This window comes from Tachyglossus aculeatus, unplaced genomic scaffold, assembly GCF_015852505.1.
Source record: "Tachyglossus aculeatus isolate mTacAcu1 unplaced genomic scaffold, mTacAcu1.pri scaffold_12_arrow_ctg1, whole genome shotgun sequence".
NCBI classification, from domain to species: Eukaryota; Metazoa; Chordata; class Mammalia; order Monotremata; family Tachyglossidae; genus Tachyglossus; species Tachyglossus aculeatus.
This window is the reverse complement of record NW_024044858.1, coordinates 742,000-757,923: the sequence shown is the minus strand read 5'-3', so window position 1 is coordinate 757,923 and position 15,924 is coordinate 742,000. Positions and strand designations below refer to the sequence as shown.

Below are 15,924 nucleotides of genomic sequence, written 5' to 3'. Positions count from 1 at the left end.
TAAGCGCTGGGGAGGTTACAAGGTGATCAGGTGGTCCCACGGGGGGCTCACAGTCTTAATCCCCATTATACAGAGGAGGGAACTGAGGCACAGAGAAGGAGCGGCACGCGTGAAGGGGCGGAGCCAAGGGGGGAAGAGGGGGGCGAGCGATGGGGCGGGGCTAAGGATGGAGGGGCGGGGCCAAGGGGGGGAAAAGAGGGGCGCGCTTGGTGGGGTGGGGCCATTGGAAAGGAGCGGCGCGCGCGATGGGGCGGGGCCAAGGGGGAAAGCAGAGGTGCGCGCGATGGGGCGGGGCCAAAGGTGGAGGGGCGGGGCCAAGGGAAATAGTAATAATAATAATAATAATGGTATTTATTAAGCGCTTACTATGTGCAAAGCACTGTTCTAAGAACTGGGGAGGTTACAAGGTGATCAGGTGGTCCCACGGGGGGCTCACAGTCTTAATCCCCATTTTACAGAGGAGGGAACTGAGGCACAGAGAAGGAGCTTTGCGCGTGAAGGGGCGGGGCCAAGGATGAAGGGGCGGGGCCAAGGGGGACAGGAGGGGCGCGCGCGGCGGGGCGGGGCCAAGGATAAAGGGGAGGGGCCAATGGGAAAGGCGAGGCGCGCGATAGGGCGGGGCCAAAGGTGGAGGGGCGGGGCCAAGGGGAATAGTAATAATTATAATGATGATGGCATTTATTAAGCACTTACTATGTGAAAAGCACTGTTCTAAGCGCTGGGGAGGTTGCAAGGTGATCAGGTGGTCCCACGGGGGGGGGCTCACAGTCTTAATCTCCATTTCACAGATGAGGGAACTGAGGCACAGAGGAGCGGCGCGCGTGAAGCGGGGAAAAGAGAGGTGCGCGCGGCGGGGTGGGGCCAATGGGAAGGAGAGGCGCGCGCGATGGGGCGGGGCCAAGGATGAAAGGGCGGGGCCAAGGGGGGAAGCATGGCAGGGCCAATGGGAAAGGAGAGGCGTGCGTGATGGGGCGGGGCCAAGAATGAAGGGGAGGGGCCAAGGGGGGAAGGCGGGGTGGGGCGGGGCCAATGGGAATTGAGCACGTGCGCGATGGGGCGGGGCCAAGGGTGGAGGGGCGGGGCCAAGGGGGGAAGGCGGGGCGCGCGCGATTGGGCCGGGCCAAATGGAAAGGAGCGGCGCGCGCGATGGGGCGGGGCCAAGGATGAAGGGGCGGGGCCAAGGGGAATAGTAATAATAATAATGGCATTTATTAAGCGCTTACTATGTACAAAGCACTGTTCTAAGCGCTGGGGAGGTTACAAGGTGATCAGGTGGTCCCACGGGGGGCTCACAGTCTTCATCCCCATTTTACAGATGAGGGAATTGAGGCACAGAGAAGGAGAGGCGCGCGTGAAGGGGCGGGGCCAAGGGGAAAGGAGCAGTGCGCGCGATGGGGCGGGGCCAAGGATGAAGGGGCGGGGCCAAGGGAAAAAGGAGGGGCGCGCGCAATGGGGCGGGGCCAATGGAAAGGAGAAGCGCACGCGATGGGGTGGGGCCAAGGATGGAGGGGTGGGGCCAAGGGGGGAAAAGGAGGGGCGCGGCGGGGCTGGCCCAATGGGAAAGGAGCACCGTGCGCGATGGGGCGGGGCCAAGGATGAATGGGCGGGGCCAATGGGAAAATGGCGTGCGCGATGGGGCGGGGCCAAAGGTGGGGGCGGGGCCAAAGGTGGAGGGGCGGGGCCACGGGGAATACTACTACTACTACTACTACTAATAAGATGATGGCATTTATTAACCGCTTACTATGTGCAAAGCACTGTTCTAAGCGCTGGGGGGGGTTACAAGGTGATCAGGCGGTCCCACGGGGGGCTCACAGTCTTCATCCCCATTTTACAGATGAGGTCACCGAGGCCCAGAGAAGTGAAGTGGCTTGCCCAAAGTCACCCAGCTGACAACTGGCAGAGCCGGGACTTGAACCCATGACCTCTGACTCCAAAGCCCGGGCTCTTTCCACGGAGCCACGCTGCTTCTCGTGAAGTCACTTAACTTCTCCGTGCTTCAGATCCCTCATCTGTAAAATGGGGATTAAATCCAGCTCCCTCCTACCTAGACTGTGAGCCCCATGTGAGACAGGGACTGGGTCCAGCCTGATAACCTTGTGTCTACCCCAGTTCTTAGAACAGTGCTTGGCACGTGTCACAGCTTAACAAACACTTTATTATTATTATTATTATTATTTTTATTATTATTATTATTACTGTGGCACACACACACACACCCCTGTCTCTCTCCGCTCTCTTCCTCTCTCCTCTCCTCTCTCTCTCCCCTGGCTAGGCAGGCAGTCAGGAGTTGGTCTGGGCCAGGCTAGACTCAGACTGAACTCTGCCTCCTCTTTACCTTGTGAAAAGCTCATTTTATAATCCTGAACGAGGGACACACCTCTCTCCCCACCTTTCTGCAGGGTCCTGCTCCCTGCCCCCTCCCCCTTCAAAGAGAAACTCAACACACTTCTAAGTTAGAATAACTTTAATGGACCTGGGTGGGTACGTCCTCTTCCATCACAGGTTGTTGAGTTCCAACAGCGTCTGATCCAGAGTCTGGTGCATCCCCACGTTTTCCTCCTTGGCAGTGGCCAGGGTTTCTATGATGGGGCCCAGAGGGATGGGAACGTACAGAGACAAGGGTTGGGGGAGGACGGTGGAAGGGCGGGAGGAGGAAGCAGATGGGTGGGATAGGTGAAGATAGGAGATGGGGTGAGGACCGCAGGAGGCGGGGAGATAGGTTGGCAGGGTAAGAGGAGGTTGGGAAAAGGGAGGACATTAGAAAGATGAGGAGTTTTAGGGCAGCCAGGTGTTTGGGGACGGAGGGATGTCGGAGAGATAGGGCAGTGAGGGGATAGATAAGAGGGACCCAAGAGGAAGGGTTGATATGGAAGAACATGGGGAAATAGGCATGGGACGTTGGGAAGACAGGGACACAACATGGGGATCAGACATGAGGGCCAGGGTCACAGGTAACTCAGTCAGGAAAGAGTCCAATCCGAATCCCTCTCAACCCAGCCCAGCTATACACCTTCCCCACTCCGACCTGCCGGGGCACCCTCCAAAATCTACCTCTCCCACTCTCGGCATCCCATTTCCCCCTCCCCAAGCCTGGAGCCCATTGGTGCTGGAAGACTGAGGGAGATCATCCCTCAGCAATTAGATGATGGCGGCGACAGTATGATTTCCTGTGCCCCTCCTAGTCTGCTACTCTCTCCCCTCTCTAGTACCAAGTGTGGCCCACTCTCTGCCTGTTCCGAAAAATTTGCTGTCCAGCTGGGCCCCAGGATGCCAAGGATGCCAAGGAGAGGAAAGGGGCTGAGGGGCCTGGCACACGTCCGGACTAGGTAATCACAGCGGGGCACATGGAGGGGAAGGGCTGCCGAAGGCTTTATACTCGTCTTTCGCCCACCATGAGCTCATGGGTGTCTGACTGGAGGAGCGAGAACTGCCAGAGGCCGAGAATTGGACAAGGTGGGCAGCCCAAGAGGATGTATCCAACGGTGTGATGGGAGAGAGTCAGAGGTAGCGAAAGGGGCAGCAAGCCCTTGAGGTATGGAGTTGATGAGGAGAAAACCGTCATTCAGATCCCTAGTCTGGTGGAGGGGGGGAAAAGAGAAAGCCCTGAAGGGAGAAAGTGATACAGGGAGACAGAGGCATTGGTAGAGTTGGTGAAAAAGTGGAGTCTAGCCCAGTCCAATCCTGCAGCAGAAAGCTGAAGGAAAACTGCTAAAACTGCCCCCAGATATCCAGAGAGCGTGGCCATGCAGCCTGCCGTGAGTAGTTTGGGTGGAAGCAATGGAGAACTTGGCACGTGGGCCCTGGAGAAGGTAGAGAAGGCCATGGTGATAGGGGAAAGAGTAGCAGAGAGTCACTGTGGGACCATGGAGGGGCAGTGTCAGAAAGCGAATCAGGATCAGTGTGGGAGCTGTAGCGTTTTGGGGGATGACGAAGACAGCAGGTGCTTGGCACTCAGAAGAACTATAAAAAGAAGTGCCTGGCTGAAGTCTGGCAGTAATAACCTGAGCAGAAGATGGTATGGAGTGACTTGGATTCTCGGAGAGACGGTATTTGGAGGCCAAGTCTGGGTAAAGGCCATGGAAGGTGGCGATTCTGGCAGGAAGAAGCAGTGAGGCCTACCTGTGTTCTAATTCCGGCTCTGCCGTCTGTTTGCTGCGTGACCTTGAGCGAGTCATTTAACTTTTCTGTGCCTCAGTTACTTCATTTGTAAAAAGGGGGATTAAGACCGTAAGCCCCACTTGGGACCCGGAATGTGTCCAACCCGATCAGCTCGTATCTATCCCAGAGCCCATAGCAGCTTAACAGAGGCCATTGAAAAGAAAAAGTGAGGGGAGAGCAGGAAAATCTTTAACGTCTCCTTTGACGGGCTGGTGGAGGTATTAACGAGGTTTGCAGGGTGTTTGGGAGGTGCGTAGGTGTCAAGCCCGGACCCTGTGAGGGAGGCGTTTAGTGGGGGTGTTGGGAGGTGCTAACGGGATGTCTGTGTGGGGAAACTGGGAGAGGGTGTTTGAGGGAGGCAGGAAAATGCTCAGGGAAGGGAAACCAGGTGGTGTTCGGCGAGGGAGACAGGAAGCGATGGGCGGAAGAGACGAGGAGAGGTCCTAGGTGGGGAGACAGAATGGGTTCTGGAGGTGGGGGTCCTTGGTAGGTGTGGAAAAGCAGGGGATGCTGTGGGTGGGGGGTGTGCTACGGCATGCTTAGGTGAGGGAGACTTGGCCTCAGGTTGAGTTGAGACAGTTTATTGAGCAGCAGAGACAGATGGACAACAGACAGATGGACAGCGAGGAGCCAGGGGCTCCGGCTGAGCTGTCCCACCCCGGCCCGGCCTCTTGTGCAAAGGCAGCAGCTTCATCTCCAGAAGGCTCCCCCTCCCAGCCCGCGCCGCTCCCAGCCCGACGGCCGCGGAAACGAGGAGGCGGAAGCGAGGGCAGAGTGCCGAGAGCCGGAGAGGCTGGCGCTAAGGAGTCAGTGGGGCCCAGAGTCCAGAAGGCAGGAGCCGAGGGTACGGGGGAAGGTGGAGGGGCGGGGGGGGGACAGAGAAAGGGAGAAAGGAGACTCAGAGGGAGGTGATATCGTTGAGCGCGTTGTCGAGCTCCTCGCTGATCGCCTTGTACTTCATCTTCTGGGCATAGACCTCGTCTGAGGGCAGGGGGAGGCGCGAGGAGACAGGGAGGGAGGACAGGGAGAAGAAGGGCGGAGCGAGGGACAGCGTGGGGAGAGGAAAGAGAGAAAACCAGAGTGAGAGAGACCGACAGACCGAGATCGAGCCGGCAGCAGGGAGACGGAGATAGACGACGACAGCTAGGTTCGGTAGACGGAAATGACTGCAGGCATCGTCACGGGTGACCAGAGATGAAAACCAGAGGCAACCGGAGACGGCATCAGCCTCCTCACAGCTTTTCCTTTTCCCTCTCCAGTCCACATTTCATCCTGCTGCCTCACCCGTTTGTTTTAGAGAAACACGTCCCCCCGCTGCTCAGAAGCCTCCGGGGGTTGCCATTCCCCTCCGCTCAAGCCCAAACGGCTTTAAGACGCTCCCTTCATCAGCTCTCTCCCTCCTATTTATCCTCGCTCTTCTCCCACTCCATTCCAGCTCCCATCCTCCCGTCCTCTCAAACCAGCCTACTCGCTTGTCTCATTCATGCTTCTCTCACCACTGACCCCTTGCTCACAGCCTCCCTTCGGCCCAGAAGTCCCCTCCCAGTTCACATCCGGCATCTCCACATCTTCAAAACCCTTCTAAAATCACATCTCCTTCAGGAGGCCTCCCCCGATTGCAGCGTGGCTCAGCGGGAAGAGCACGGGCTTTGGAGTCAGGTGCCACGGGTTCGAATCCCGCTGTGTGACCTTGGGCTTAACTTCTCTGAGCCTGTTACCTCATCTGTAAAACGGGGATTAAGACTGTGATACCCCCCGTGGGACAACCTGATCACCGTGTATCAGGTTAGAACAGTGCTTTGCACATAGTAAGCGCTTAACAAATGCCGTCATTATTATTATTATCCTCACTCGCTGGCCCTCATGCTCCCTGTAGCTGCTATTTTAACACTTCTGTGTCACCTAACCGCCTGGCGGGAATGCTCCATCCCTCCTGCGCTATGGACATATCCCCGGTCCGTTGTTTCCTCCTTCCTGTAATGTATTTTATTGTTTGTCTCCCTCGTGGATTGCCTAAGGGCAGGGATCACCTCTGCTAACTTTATTATACTCCCCCAGGGGCTTAGTACTATGCTCTGCACAGAGCAAGTGCTCAATAAATAACTCGACTGATTGATTGAGGCGGCGCCCGCTGGATTCAGAGACAGAAGTTAGCAAAGACTCGAGACAGTGACAACTGTAGTCAGAGAAACAGATCAACAACGTCAGCTGGAGGCGGATAGACAGAGACCATCACGAGTGACTGGAGACAGAGGTAGAGAGAGGCAACTGGAGTTAAAGAACCGGGGAATGAGGGACTGAGCTGTCTTATTTCCTGGGCCCTTTCAACCTGACGCCCTTTGGGGTGCTCACATCTCAGGCTCCCCTCTTCCTGAACAGTATCTTCACTCTTCCTTTCAGAGTCCCTGGTCACTCCTGCCCGCTTGGGCCCTGGCCGATCACCCGTGCCCACGGTTCCAGCTCTCCGCGGAGTCCCACCAGTCTACTGCACCGATCAGGTCAGCTGGAAATTCGTCCCCGGCCCCCTCCCAAGAGGGCCCCAGGTCCCAAGCCTTGGCACATAGTAAGCATTAACAAATACCATCGTTATTATTATTATCTCTGGTGCTTTATCATCTTTCATTCCCTGCTTGGCCTAGTGGAAAGAGCACAGGCCCGGGATTCGGAGAGCCTGGGTTTTAATCCTCATTCTGCTGCTGGGTGGCCTTGGGCAAGTCACTCAACTTCCGTGTGCCTCAGTCTCCTCATCTGCAAAATGGCTATTCAGTGCCTCTTCTCCCTCCCGCTTAGGCTGTGAGCCGCAGCTGGGACAGGGAGTGGGTCCAACGCGATCGTCTTACGTGCACCCCAGCACTTTGTACAGTGCTTGGCCCAGAGTAAGCGCTTAACATAGTATTATTATTGCTATCATTATTAATGTTATTATTTCCTGGTCATGGCCACGTTCGCTGCTCCTTCCTACCTCCATTCCCCAGCTGTATTCCCAGCCTCCAAGCCGTATGGGGAACCACTCGGCGTTTCCCTCAACAATAGGATGTTTCAAGGGCTCCTGCCCTACCCGTCCTGCACACAGGTCCCAAGCTGAACCCCCAACCGTGTCAGCTCTTCCTCCTGCTCGCTCTCTCCTTTTTTTTTTACCACCCCTTCTGCTCTCTTTGCCCCTCACTCGTGCCCCCAGACCTCTTCCAGACAGCCCTGCCAGAGTAACCAAGAGCTCCTCCTCTCCAACCCACCCAGAGCTCACGTGTCCATTCCTGCTGCTGCGTAGTGACGTGCCAGTGGCATCTCTGAACACAATCCTCTTGCCTGACCTGGGCCTGGCCGATTCCCCCCATTATATTCGAAGCTTGGTAAGACCCCAGTGGCTCAGTCTGGACAGTGAGCATGCTAAGGCAGACACGGAACAGGCCAAGGCCTGAAGAGAGAGCGAGGCAAACAGAAACATATCGTGACAGATACCAAAGCAGAGGGGAGCAACCGGGGACGCCCGAGGGCGTTGGGGGACCTTTACCTTCCAGGTCGTCGATGGTTTTCTCCAGCTTTGCCACTGACCTCTCGGCAAACTCTGCCCGGGTCTCAGCCTAGGGGCGGGGATTAGGGTGATAGGAGAAAAGTTGAGTAATGCGGTGGTGAGCCATATTTTTAGACTGTGAGCCCACTGTGGGGTAGGGACTGTCTCTATATGTTGCCAACTTGTACTTCCCAAGTGCTTAGTACAGTGCTCTGCACACAGTAAGTGCTCAATAAATACGATTGATGATGTTGATGGTGGGAGGTGGTGGTGGCGGGGGGCGCGTTAAAATGAACCCCCTCCCTACTCCACCATAAAGAGAACGCTCTCTCCAAGTCAACCCCTCAGGATGGAGGAGTTAGGGGTGGGAAACAGGAAGCTGGATGTGAAGGGAAAGGGGGGTTCTGCTGGACTTGGAGAGGGCGGGGATCTTCTCACCTCCTTCAGCTTGTCCCCCAGCAGCTTGATCTCCTCCTCGTATTTATCCTCCTTGGTGGAGTACTGAGGGGCAGAGAAGAGAGATCCCCACGAGCTCAGACACACTCAGACTTTGTTTCCCCACCCTCCCACCTTCCTGCTGGCCCCCAGCTACTCCCTGGTTCTGGGATGGATTCCCTTAGGATCATTCTCCTGTCCCTTGTCCACCCCCGACACCCTGCTTTCACCGCTCCCACCCCATGTCTTAATCCCTCCCACCCCTCGTTCTGCCCTCTCCGCTGCTCCACCCTGCTTTTATTCACCTCTCCCCTGCTCCCGCCCTCCCTACCCCCTTACCCTCGCTTCACTTATCCCCCCTCAGCCACCCACACTGCTCTTCATCCCCCCTTCCTACTCCCTCAATTACCCAGGGCCCCATTTAACCTGTCCACCCATCCTCACACCTCCTCCTCTGACCTTGCCCCTACTTGGTTCCCCCTCTACCTTGTCAGCCTGAGCCTCCAGAGACTTGAGATTGTTGGTGACAATTTTCAGTTCCTCCTCTAGATCCCCACATTTACTGTGTCCGGCGGTAAAGGGGGGCAGAGCGGTGTGAGGAGGCAGCCGGGGAGGTGAGCATATCCAGGTGCGGAGGGAAGAAGAGGAGAGGGAGGGAGAGAAAGAGTGCAGTGAGAGCCATGAGGGAGCGTATCAGCAGCGTGAAACGGGAAGCGGAAGCGACCGCGACCCTCCCGTATGCCCCTCGCCCCAGTCCAGGAGCAGGATGCAGAGATGAGAGACAAAGACCAGAGTCCAGCGAGAAGGAGAGGGGAGAAGAAACAGAGGGAGGGAAAGAAATGGGGGAGAGGGAAGGAGAGAGAGGTGTAGAGAGGTCGAGACCCAGAAAATGGGCAAGCCTGGAGGCCAGTCATGTAGAGGGCAGGAGAGAAAGCGACAGCCCAGGGTCTTGGCCTCGGCCTCTACCTCTTCCTCGGAGGCCATCAGGGACTTGAGGGCCTGGTCCATGGTGCGCAGCTCCTCCTCCAGCTGCCGGGCCCGACTGGAGGGGCCGGTTTGAGGGCAGAGAATATAGGACTCGTCAGGGGGTATGGGGTGGGGTGGTAATCGAAGTCATCTTGCCCACCCCACCCAGCAGCTGGAACTTAGACGTTCTGTCTCTGGGGAGCCACCTCCATCTCTCCCTCCCTCCCCTCCACCTGTACCGTGACCCGGACGCTCCTTCGGGTCACCGCGGGTCACCCCCTCACCTCTCGGCCACCTCGGCCCTCTCCTCAGAGCGCTCCAGCTCCCCCTCCAGAATCACCAGTTTCCGGGCCACCTGGAACGGGGAGAAGGGCCGTCACGGAGGCGTGGGGCGGAGCGGGAGGTCGGTGGAAAGGAGACAACGACGGGGGCAGTGGTGCAGGCTGGATCCTAGGGGATCTTAAGGGGAGGGCCCGGCTGGGGGTGGAGGTGGGTGACCGTCGATGCCAGAGGGATCGACCAGACGGGGAAAGGGTGACGGAAGGATGAGCACCTCTTCGTATTTGCGGTCCGACTCTTCAGCGATGTGCTTGGCCTCCTTGAGCTGCATTTCCTGGAGCTCCATCTTCTCCTCATCTTTCATGGCCCGGTTTTCAATCACCTTCATTCCTCTGAGGGTGGGGGGAAGAAGGGGGGCAACGTTAGGTTCGGAGCTGCGGAGCCCGACGTCCCTAGAGCAGGTACCCCTCCCCAATCTCCTCCCAACCACCTCCCCGCCCCCGGCTCCCCGTCCATCCCAGAAGAGACCTCGTCCCCCACTGACCTCTCACTCTCGTCAGCTGCCTTCTCTGCCTCCTCCAGCTTCTGCAGCGCCGTGGCCAGTCGCTCCTGGGCCCTGTCCAGCTCTTCCTCTACTAGCTGGATGCGCCGGTTCAGGGAGGCCACATCTGCTTCTGCCTGCCAGCGGGAGAGACGGGAGAGGATGGGGATGAAAGGTTAGGGAGTTACGCTTGCCCTAGTTAGGTGGGGTCCAGGGAAGCCACATTCCCCCTGGCCGGTACAGCGGCGTTCTCTTAAAGTCTCTTCATCACCCAGCAGCGTTGGGAAAAGAATGGCCCCTTGAGGAGTCAGAGTCACCCTGGCCACCGCTTCTGGCACCCCTCTTCCTCGGCACGAGCTTCAGCCCTTCTCAGGGATAAGACGGACTATTTGGGGGCCCCCCCAGCCCCCTTTCAGGAAGGGGGGGAGAAGAGCCCTGCCCTGACTTCTATCCAGATCTTCATGTTGGCCCCCTGCCACGCATTCGGGTTCTCCTGCAGGGCTGGGCCCCACACCAGTGAGTGGCCACTTGATTGCCCTCAAAAACACCAGACACGGCGACGTACTGTACATCACTTGCACCCTGCTGTACATGCAACGAAACAGGATGATGCTGTATGTGCAGTTTTGCAGAAGTGTGATTAGTTTGCCCAAACCTAAGGTGTTTTTCTGGGGAAGCCCCTGACCACCCCCCCAACCCACCCACCCAACTTGCTCCAGGGCCTATGAATTCCCCTCCCAGGTGTTTTCGAACAGAGGTACTGCCTCTAACAGCGACAGGAGAGGCTGGGTCCTCAAAGTGAAAATACCAGATAGGGCTGGAGCTAATCAACCAATCAAATAATCAGTTAATGGAATTTGAGAGCTTACTGTGAACAGAGCACTGTACTGTATGGTTAGAAGAACACAACAGATTTGAGTTGATCGACGCCATCCCACCTCAAGCAGTTTATGATCTAATATCAGTCATTCAAATAACGGTATTTAGTGAGCGGGCAGACTGCTTTACTAAGTGCTCGGGAGAGTACAGAACAACAGAATTGGACACGGTCCCTATCCATAATGAGCTTACAGTCTAGTGTCCACATCAGGCAGGGGACTGACCAGCTGATAACTGGACTGTCTGGAATAAAACTAGAGTGGCCCCAATACCGCAAGGCAGTTGAGCCTGTGGACTGGAGTCGGGTCGGGGATAGGAGACTGACCCTGAATGATCCCACCCGGGGAACATTTTCAGCTAGGGGAGGTGACAAGACCCCATTCCCATCACCCTTCTCCCCGTAAAGATCTCCCCAGCTCCATCTGAGCTACCATGCAGGGGCGGGAGAGGGGGGAGATGGAGCGGAGATGGGTGAGTCGGGGGCAGGAGGATTCATTCCACTTGTCTGCTGTGTGACCTTGGGCAATTCCCTTCACTTCTCCGTGCCTCAGTTCCCTCATCTGTAAAACGGGGATTAAGACTGTGAGCCCCACGTGGGACAACCTGATTACCCTGTATCTACCTGAGCGCTTGGCACATAGTAAGCACTTCTCAAATACCAGAATTATTATTATACCAGCACTTGGTACAGTGCCTGGCACATAGTTAAGCACTTAACAAATACCATTATTATTCTTCTCCTCCCTTGGACACTGAACAGCCAAACGGTGCACTTGTCCTCAGCGACATAAACAGCTTCCCAGCAAACAGATCAAGTACCACACGCACGTCCCCATACGCACCTTCTGGCCGACAGAGATGGAGCCCAAAGTACAACTAAATACTTTTAGACTGTGAGCCCACTGTTTTTAGACTGTGAGCCCACTGTTGGGTAGGGACTGTCTCTCTATGTTGCCAATTTGTACTTCCCAAGCGCTTAGTACAGTGCTCTGCACATAGTAAGCGCTCAATAAATACTTTTGATGATGATGATGATAACTAAATAGGAGACGTAGATACTGGCATACAGAGATGCTGAGAGAAAAATAGGAACAAAGCCAACAAGACCAGGAGGTAGAGACATGGAGGCAGGGCCTAGAGAGACCGAAAGATGAGGATGTGGCGAAACAGGCTGAGTGAATAGAAAGACGGAGAGACCGACATCCAAAAAAGAGTAAGGCCCTAGTAGGAAGGAGAATTCTTGAAAGAAATTGGGTGCGGATTTGGGTTTCGGGTTTTTTCAAGATGCTAAGTGGAGGTGTTGGGGTTTGGGCTGCTGTGACTGGTTGATCATTTCAGCGTCTTGGGTGCTGTACTGTCCAGATACTTGGGGAGTTGAGATTTCTTTCCCCTGTAAATTAATCAACTGGCATTTTGCCCAAGAGCCTTACCTTCAAGCCTCAATCCCACTATCTGATGGTGATGGTAGTGAGGAGGAGGAGGAGGGTGACTCTGACATCAGCAGCGATGACTTCTACCCTAGACTGTCCCCACATCCCTTCCTCTGGTCATGTGGCAAAAGGTCGTAGAGGAACAGTCCCCTCCGCTGCCTCCGATTTCCTCTCCCTCCTCCATTCTGTTTTCCAGCTGGCCTCGAGCCAAATGCGGATGGAGCGATCGATTGGTCTTGGGTACATATCTATTCCATTCATTTTATTTTGGTAATATGTTTGTTTTGTTCTCTGTCTCCCCCTTCTAGACTGTGAGCCCACTGTTGGGTAGGGACCGTCTCTATATGTTGCCGACTTGTACTTCCCAAGCGCTTAGTACAGTGCTCTGCACACAGTAAGCGCTCAATAAATACGATTGATTGATTGATTGATTAGGTAGAACAAATTCTAGGCTCTCCGGGGCTGCAGAGTAGCCCCAGGACCTCCAGATCCACCGAGCGATGACTAGCCCTCTCCCTCTGCCCAAGGGGGTGGAGAACAGGAGGAGTCAGGGCTGTCCAGGATTCCTGGAGGGAGAGTCAGAGCTGTCCAGGATTCCTGAAGCTTCAGAACCAAATTGGCTCCAGGACAGTTTGAACTCTTCCAGGGCGGCTCCCAAAGAGGGCCAAACTCACTGGGAACCATCAGACTTAGCCAGTCCGAACCCGAGCTGGAAATTTGGCTGGAATAAGGGATAGCTTAGGGAAGCAGCATAGCCTAGTGGAAAGAACACAGACCTGAGAGCTCGAATCCAGGCTCTGCCGCTTACCTGCTATGTGACTTTGAGCAAGTCACTTCACTTCTCCGTGCCTCAGCTCCCTCATCTGCAGAATGGGGATTCGATATCTGTTCTCCCTCCTGCTTAGAACGTGAGCCCCATGTGGGACCTGATCATTTTGTACCTACTCCTACTCGGCACACAGAAAGCACTTAACAAAAGCCGCAATTATTATCATTAGCTTTCGCACCCACCTCTCCCCCCACATCCTCCCTAGCTGCTGCTCACCCATTCTCTGTTTTCCCCTAATTGTCAAAGCCACTGGGGACGGGCCGAGGGGGAAGGAGGGCTAATGGGATCCATCTATGGGTGTCCCCCTAGCCGGGCGTTGGTGGGAGGGAGGATTCCCTAGGTCATTCCATGACTGCCGGCCTAGGGTCAGATTTCTGCCCAAATCAGGCCCTGAAATTTTCTGTTCGGCTCCTCCCCAGGGTCTCTCTCTCTTCCCTGAATACTCCGTGCATGGGGCAGAGGCAAGACAGGTGCCGGGCCCGCATCTGGGGAGGGTTTCCGTGAGGAGAGGGGCTGGCATTCTGCCTCCGGCTTCTGCCCGACCCCTCTCCTGCAGCCTTCTCTCCTCCCGCCCCTCCAACCCCTGCTGCCTGTCTCCTTGGGTTTCCAGGCGAGATTCCGGCCCAGGGAATCGGGGTTATTTATAGGATGTCAGATGCTCAGCGTGGCTGAGGAGTTAACTCCTCTTGAGGACACAGCTGCTTCTTCCCCTCCTCATACCTCCAGCCTTGCAGTTACAGGTCAGCCCCTTCCTGAGTCCCAAGCCAGTTGGGACTCAGGGGGTGAGGGAAGGAGACCGAGGGCAGGAGAGTGAGGATAGTCGAATGGGGGCCCAGGGCACAACAGTGGGGTTGGGCTTTGGGACGGGGCCGGGAACGGGGGGATCAGGACAGGTCACTGGGGAAGGGGACGTTCAGGGCTTTGACGCCGAGGAGGAGGCACCGGGGGAGGAGCCTTTGGAGAGGCTCTGGGACTCAGAGCTTGAAACAATTCCCTGCCGAGCCTGAGACCAGAAGGAAAGACAGGCCCCAAGATTCACAGTCTCCTCCTCCCTTGGAAGGGCCGGGACCTGGGATTTCCAGCGGCCTCCAGAGATCACGGAAGCGCCAGAGCTTGGGTCCGATCCTCGCGTGTTCCCTCGTTTCTTTCCTCCTCCCCTCTCCTCCACCCCCTTGTCTTTCCCACACACTCCTCTTTCCCGCCCCACTCCCGCTGTAAATCCGTTCCCGTCCCATTCTGTGACCCCACCCCCTATGTTATCCTTGTGTCCATCCGGGTACCGTCTACAGGAGGGGTTTGGGCAGCGCCTCCCCCCACACACACACACACACTTCCTTGCGTACATAGATCATTTTGTATCTGCTCCGGTGCTTAGTACGGTTCTCGGCACACAGAAAGCGCTTAACAAATGCCACGATTATTATTATTAGCTTTCACACCCACCTCTCCCCCCACATCCTCCCTAGCTGCTACTTGCTCACTCCGCCACTTCCCCGATTCTTCCCTGACGGCTCCCCATGGCAATACTCACATCTGTCGCCTTCTTCTCCGCCTGCTCCAGTTTCTCCTGCGCATCCTTCACCGACTCGGAGTACTTGTCTACCTCATCCTCCGTCCCCTTCAGCTTCTTCTGGAGCCCCTGCTGCTCCTCTTCCAGCTGGGACAGACAAGGGCTCCGTCAGGCCGGGGCTGGGGACCCGGGCGGCTCCGGGAGGGCAGGGGGAGGGCTCTGGGAAGGGCAGGGAGAGCGTGGCGACTGGTCCGCAGGGGTGCAGGCCTGGGCTGTTAGAGGTGAGAGGCAGGCGAGCTGGGGCGGAGATGCTGACGGGTGGTGGAGGGGAAGGGAAGAAGGAGATCTCCCCACAGGGCAGGCCCAAGTTGGGAGAGAGCGGGGTGTTGGCCGAAGGAGGGGACGTGCCGGCGCAAGAGACGAGGCCGAGAGGGAGGAAGGTTAAGGGTCGGACTCCGGACATAAGGGAGGGTGGGTGGGAGCGGGGCCCGGGCCTGGAGGGGCGAAGAGAGTGTTGCACCTGCTTGCAGCGGTCCTCCGCCTGCTTTTTGTCGGCCTCGGCCTGCTCGGCGCGGTCGATGGCGTTCTCCTTGTCCAGCTTCAGCATCTGCATCTTCTTCTTGATGGCGTCCATGGCTGCGGCGGGCGGTGGAGGGACCAACCGGACGGGACGGGACGGGACGGTGCCGGACGGGACGGACGGGACGGACTGGGGCGTCCCAGCGGGGGCCGTGGCCTAAAAGGCCGGGAGGGAGCGGGCGGAGCCGGGGGCCCGGGACCCTCCCCTGCCCGCGGCCCAAACCTTGTAGGGGCAGAAGCTCGGGACGGCTGGGGGCGGGAGGGGCTGCGGGGCCCAAAGCCAGGGCTACCTACCCCTCGGTTCCCGGTCCGTCTTACGGACCCTCAACTGCTGCCCCATCTCAGCTCGGCCCCCCACCCGGAGGGAGGGAGGGACAGAGGGGGCTGGGCCCGGCCTCGGTGGGGGTGTCGAGGCCCTGGGGGGAACAGGGAGGGAGGGACAGAGGGGGCTGGGCCCGGCCTTGGTGGGGGCGTCGAGGCACTGGGGGAAAGAGGGAGGGACAGAGGGGGTTGGGCCCGGCCTTGGTGGGGACGTCGAGGCCCTGGGGGAAAGAGGGAGGGACGGGGGGGTTGGGCCTGGCCTTGGTGGGGACGTCGAGGCACTGGGGGGGAGAGGGAGGGACGGGGGGGGGGGGGAAGAGGGAGGGAGGGACAGAGGGGGCTGGGCCCGGCCTTGGTGGGGAGGTCGAGGCCCTGGGGGAAAGAGGGAGGGACAGAGGGGGTTGGGCCCGGCCTTGGTGGGGGCGTCGAGGCCCTGGGGGAAAGAGGGAGGGGACAGAGGGGGTTGGTCCCGGCCTCGGTGGG

At 57.4% G+C, this 15,924-nt stretch overlaps 1 protein-coding gene and 1 long non-coding RNA gene across 5 annotated transcripts in view; one reads left to right on the top strand and one right to left on the bottom strand.

The window, feature by feature from the left end:
• The window catches only part of LOC119922890, a 28,922-nt gene extending 22,185 nt beyond the window's left edge, over positions 1 to 6,737 (top strand). The window contains exons 2-3 of the long non-coding RNA XR_005448734.1: positions 3,210 to 3,329; positions 6,562 to 6,737. This is a non-coding gene — a long non-coding RNA (uncharacterized LOC119922890). The remainder of the gene's footprint in view (positions 1 to 3,209; positions 3,330 to 6,561) is intronic.
• TPM2 (tropomyosin 2) lies at positions 2,462 to 15,674 on the bottom strand. 4 transcript variants are annotated; one of them, XM_038742495.1, is made up of 9 exons: positions 15,062 to 15,674; positions 14,563 to 14,688; positions 9,897 to 10,030; positions 9,627 to 9,744; positions 9,358 to 9,428; positions 9,074 to 9,149; positions 8,111 to 8,173; positions 7,673 to 7,742; positions 2,462 to 2,582 (listed from the first exon to the last, which is right to left on the bottom strand). In XM_038742495.1, the coding sequence occupies exons 1-9, from the start codon at positions 15,173 to 15,175 to the stop codon at positions 2,500 to 2,502; spliced, it is 855 nt and encodes a 284-aa protein (XP_038598423.1). In that variant the 5' UTR covers positions 15,176 to 15,674; the 3' UTR covers positions 2,462 to 2,499. The 4 variants fall into 4 exon arrangements, with proteins under 4 accessions (XP_038598423.1, XP_038598424.1, XP_038598426.1 ...); XM_038742496.1 differs by lacking the exon at positions 9,074 to 9,149 and adding an exon at positions 8,594 to 8,669; XM_038742498.1 differs by lacking the exon at positions 2,462 to 2,582 and adding an exon at positions 4,298 to 5,142.
• Positions 15,675 to 15,924: the final 250 nt, after the last annotated feature.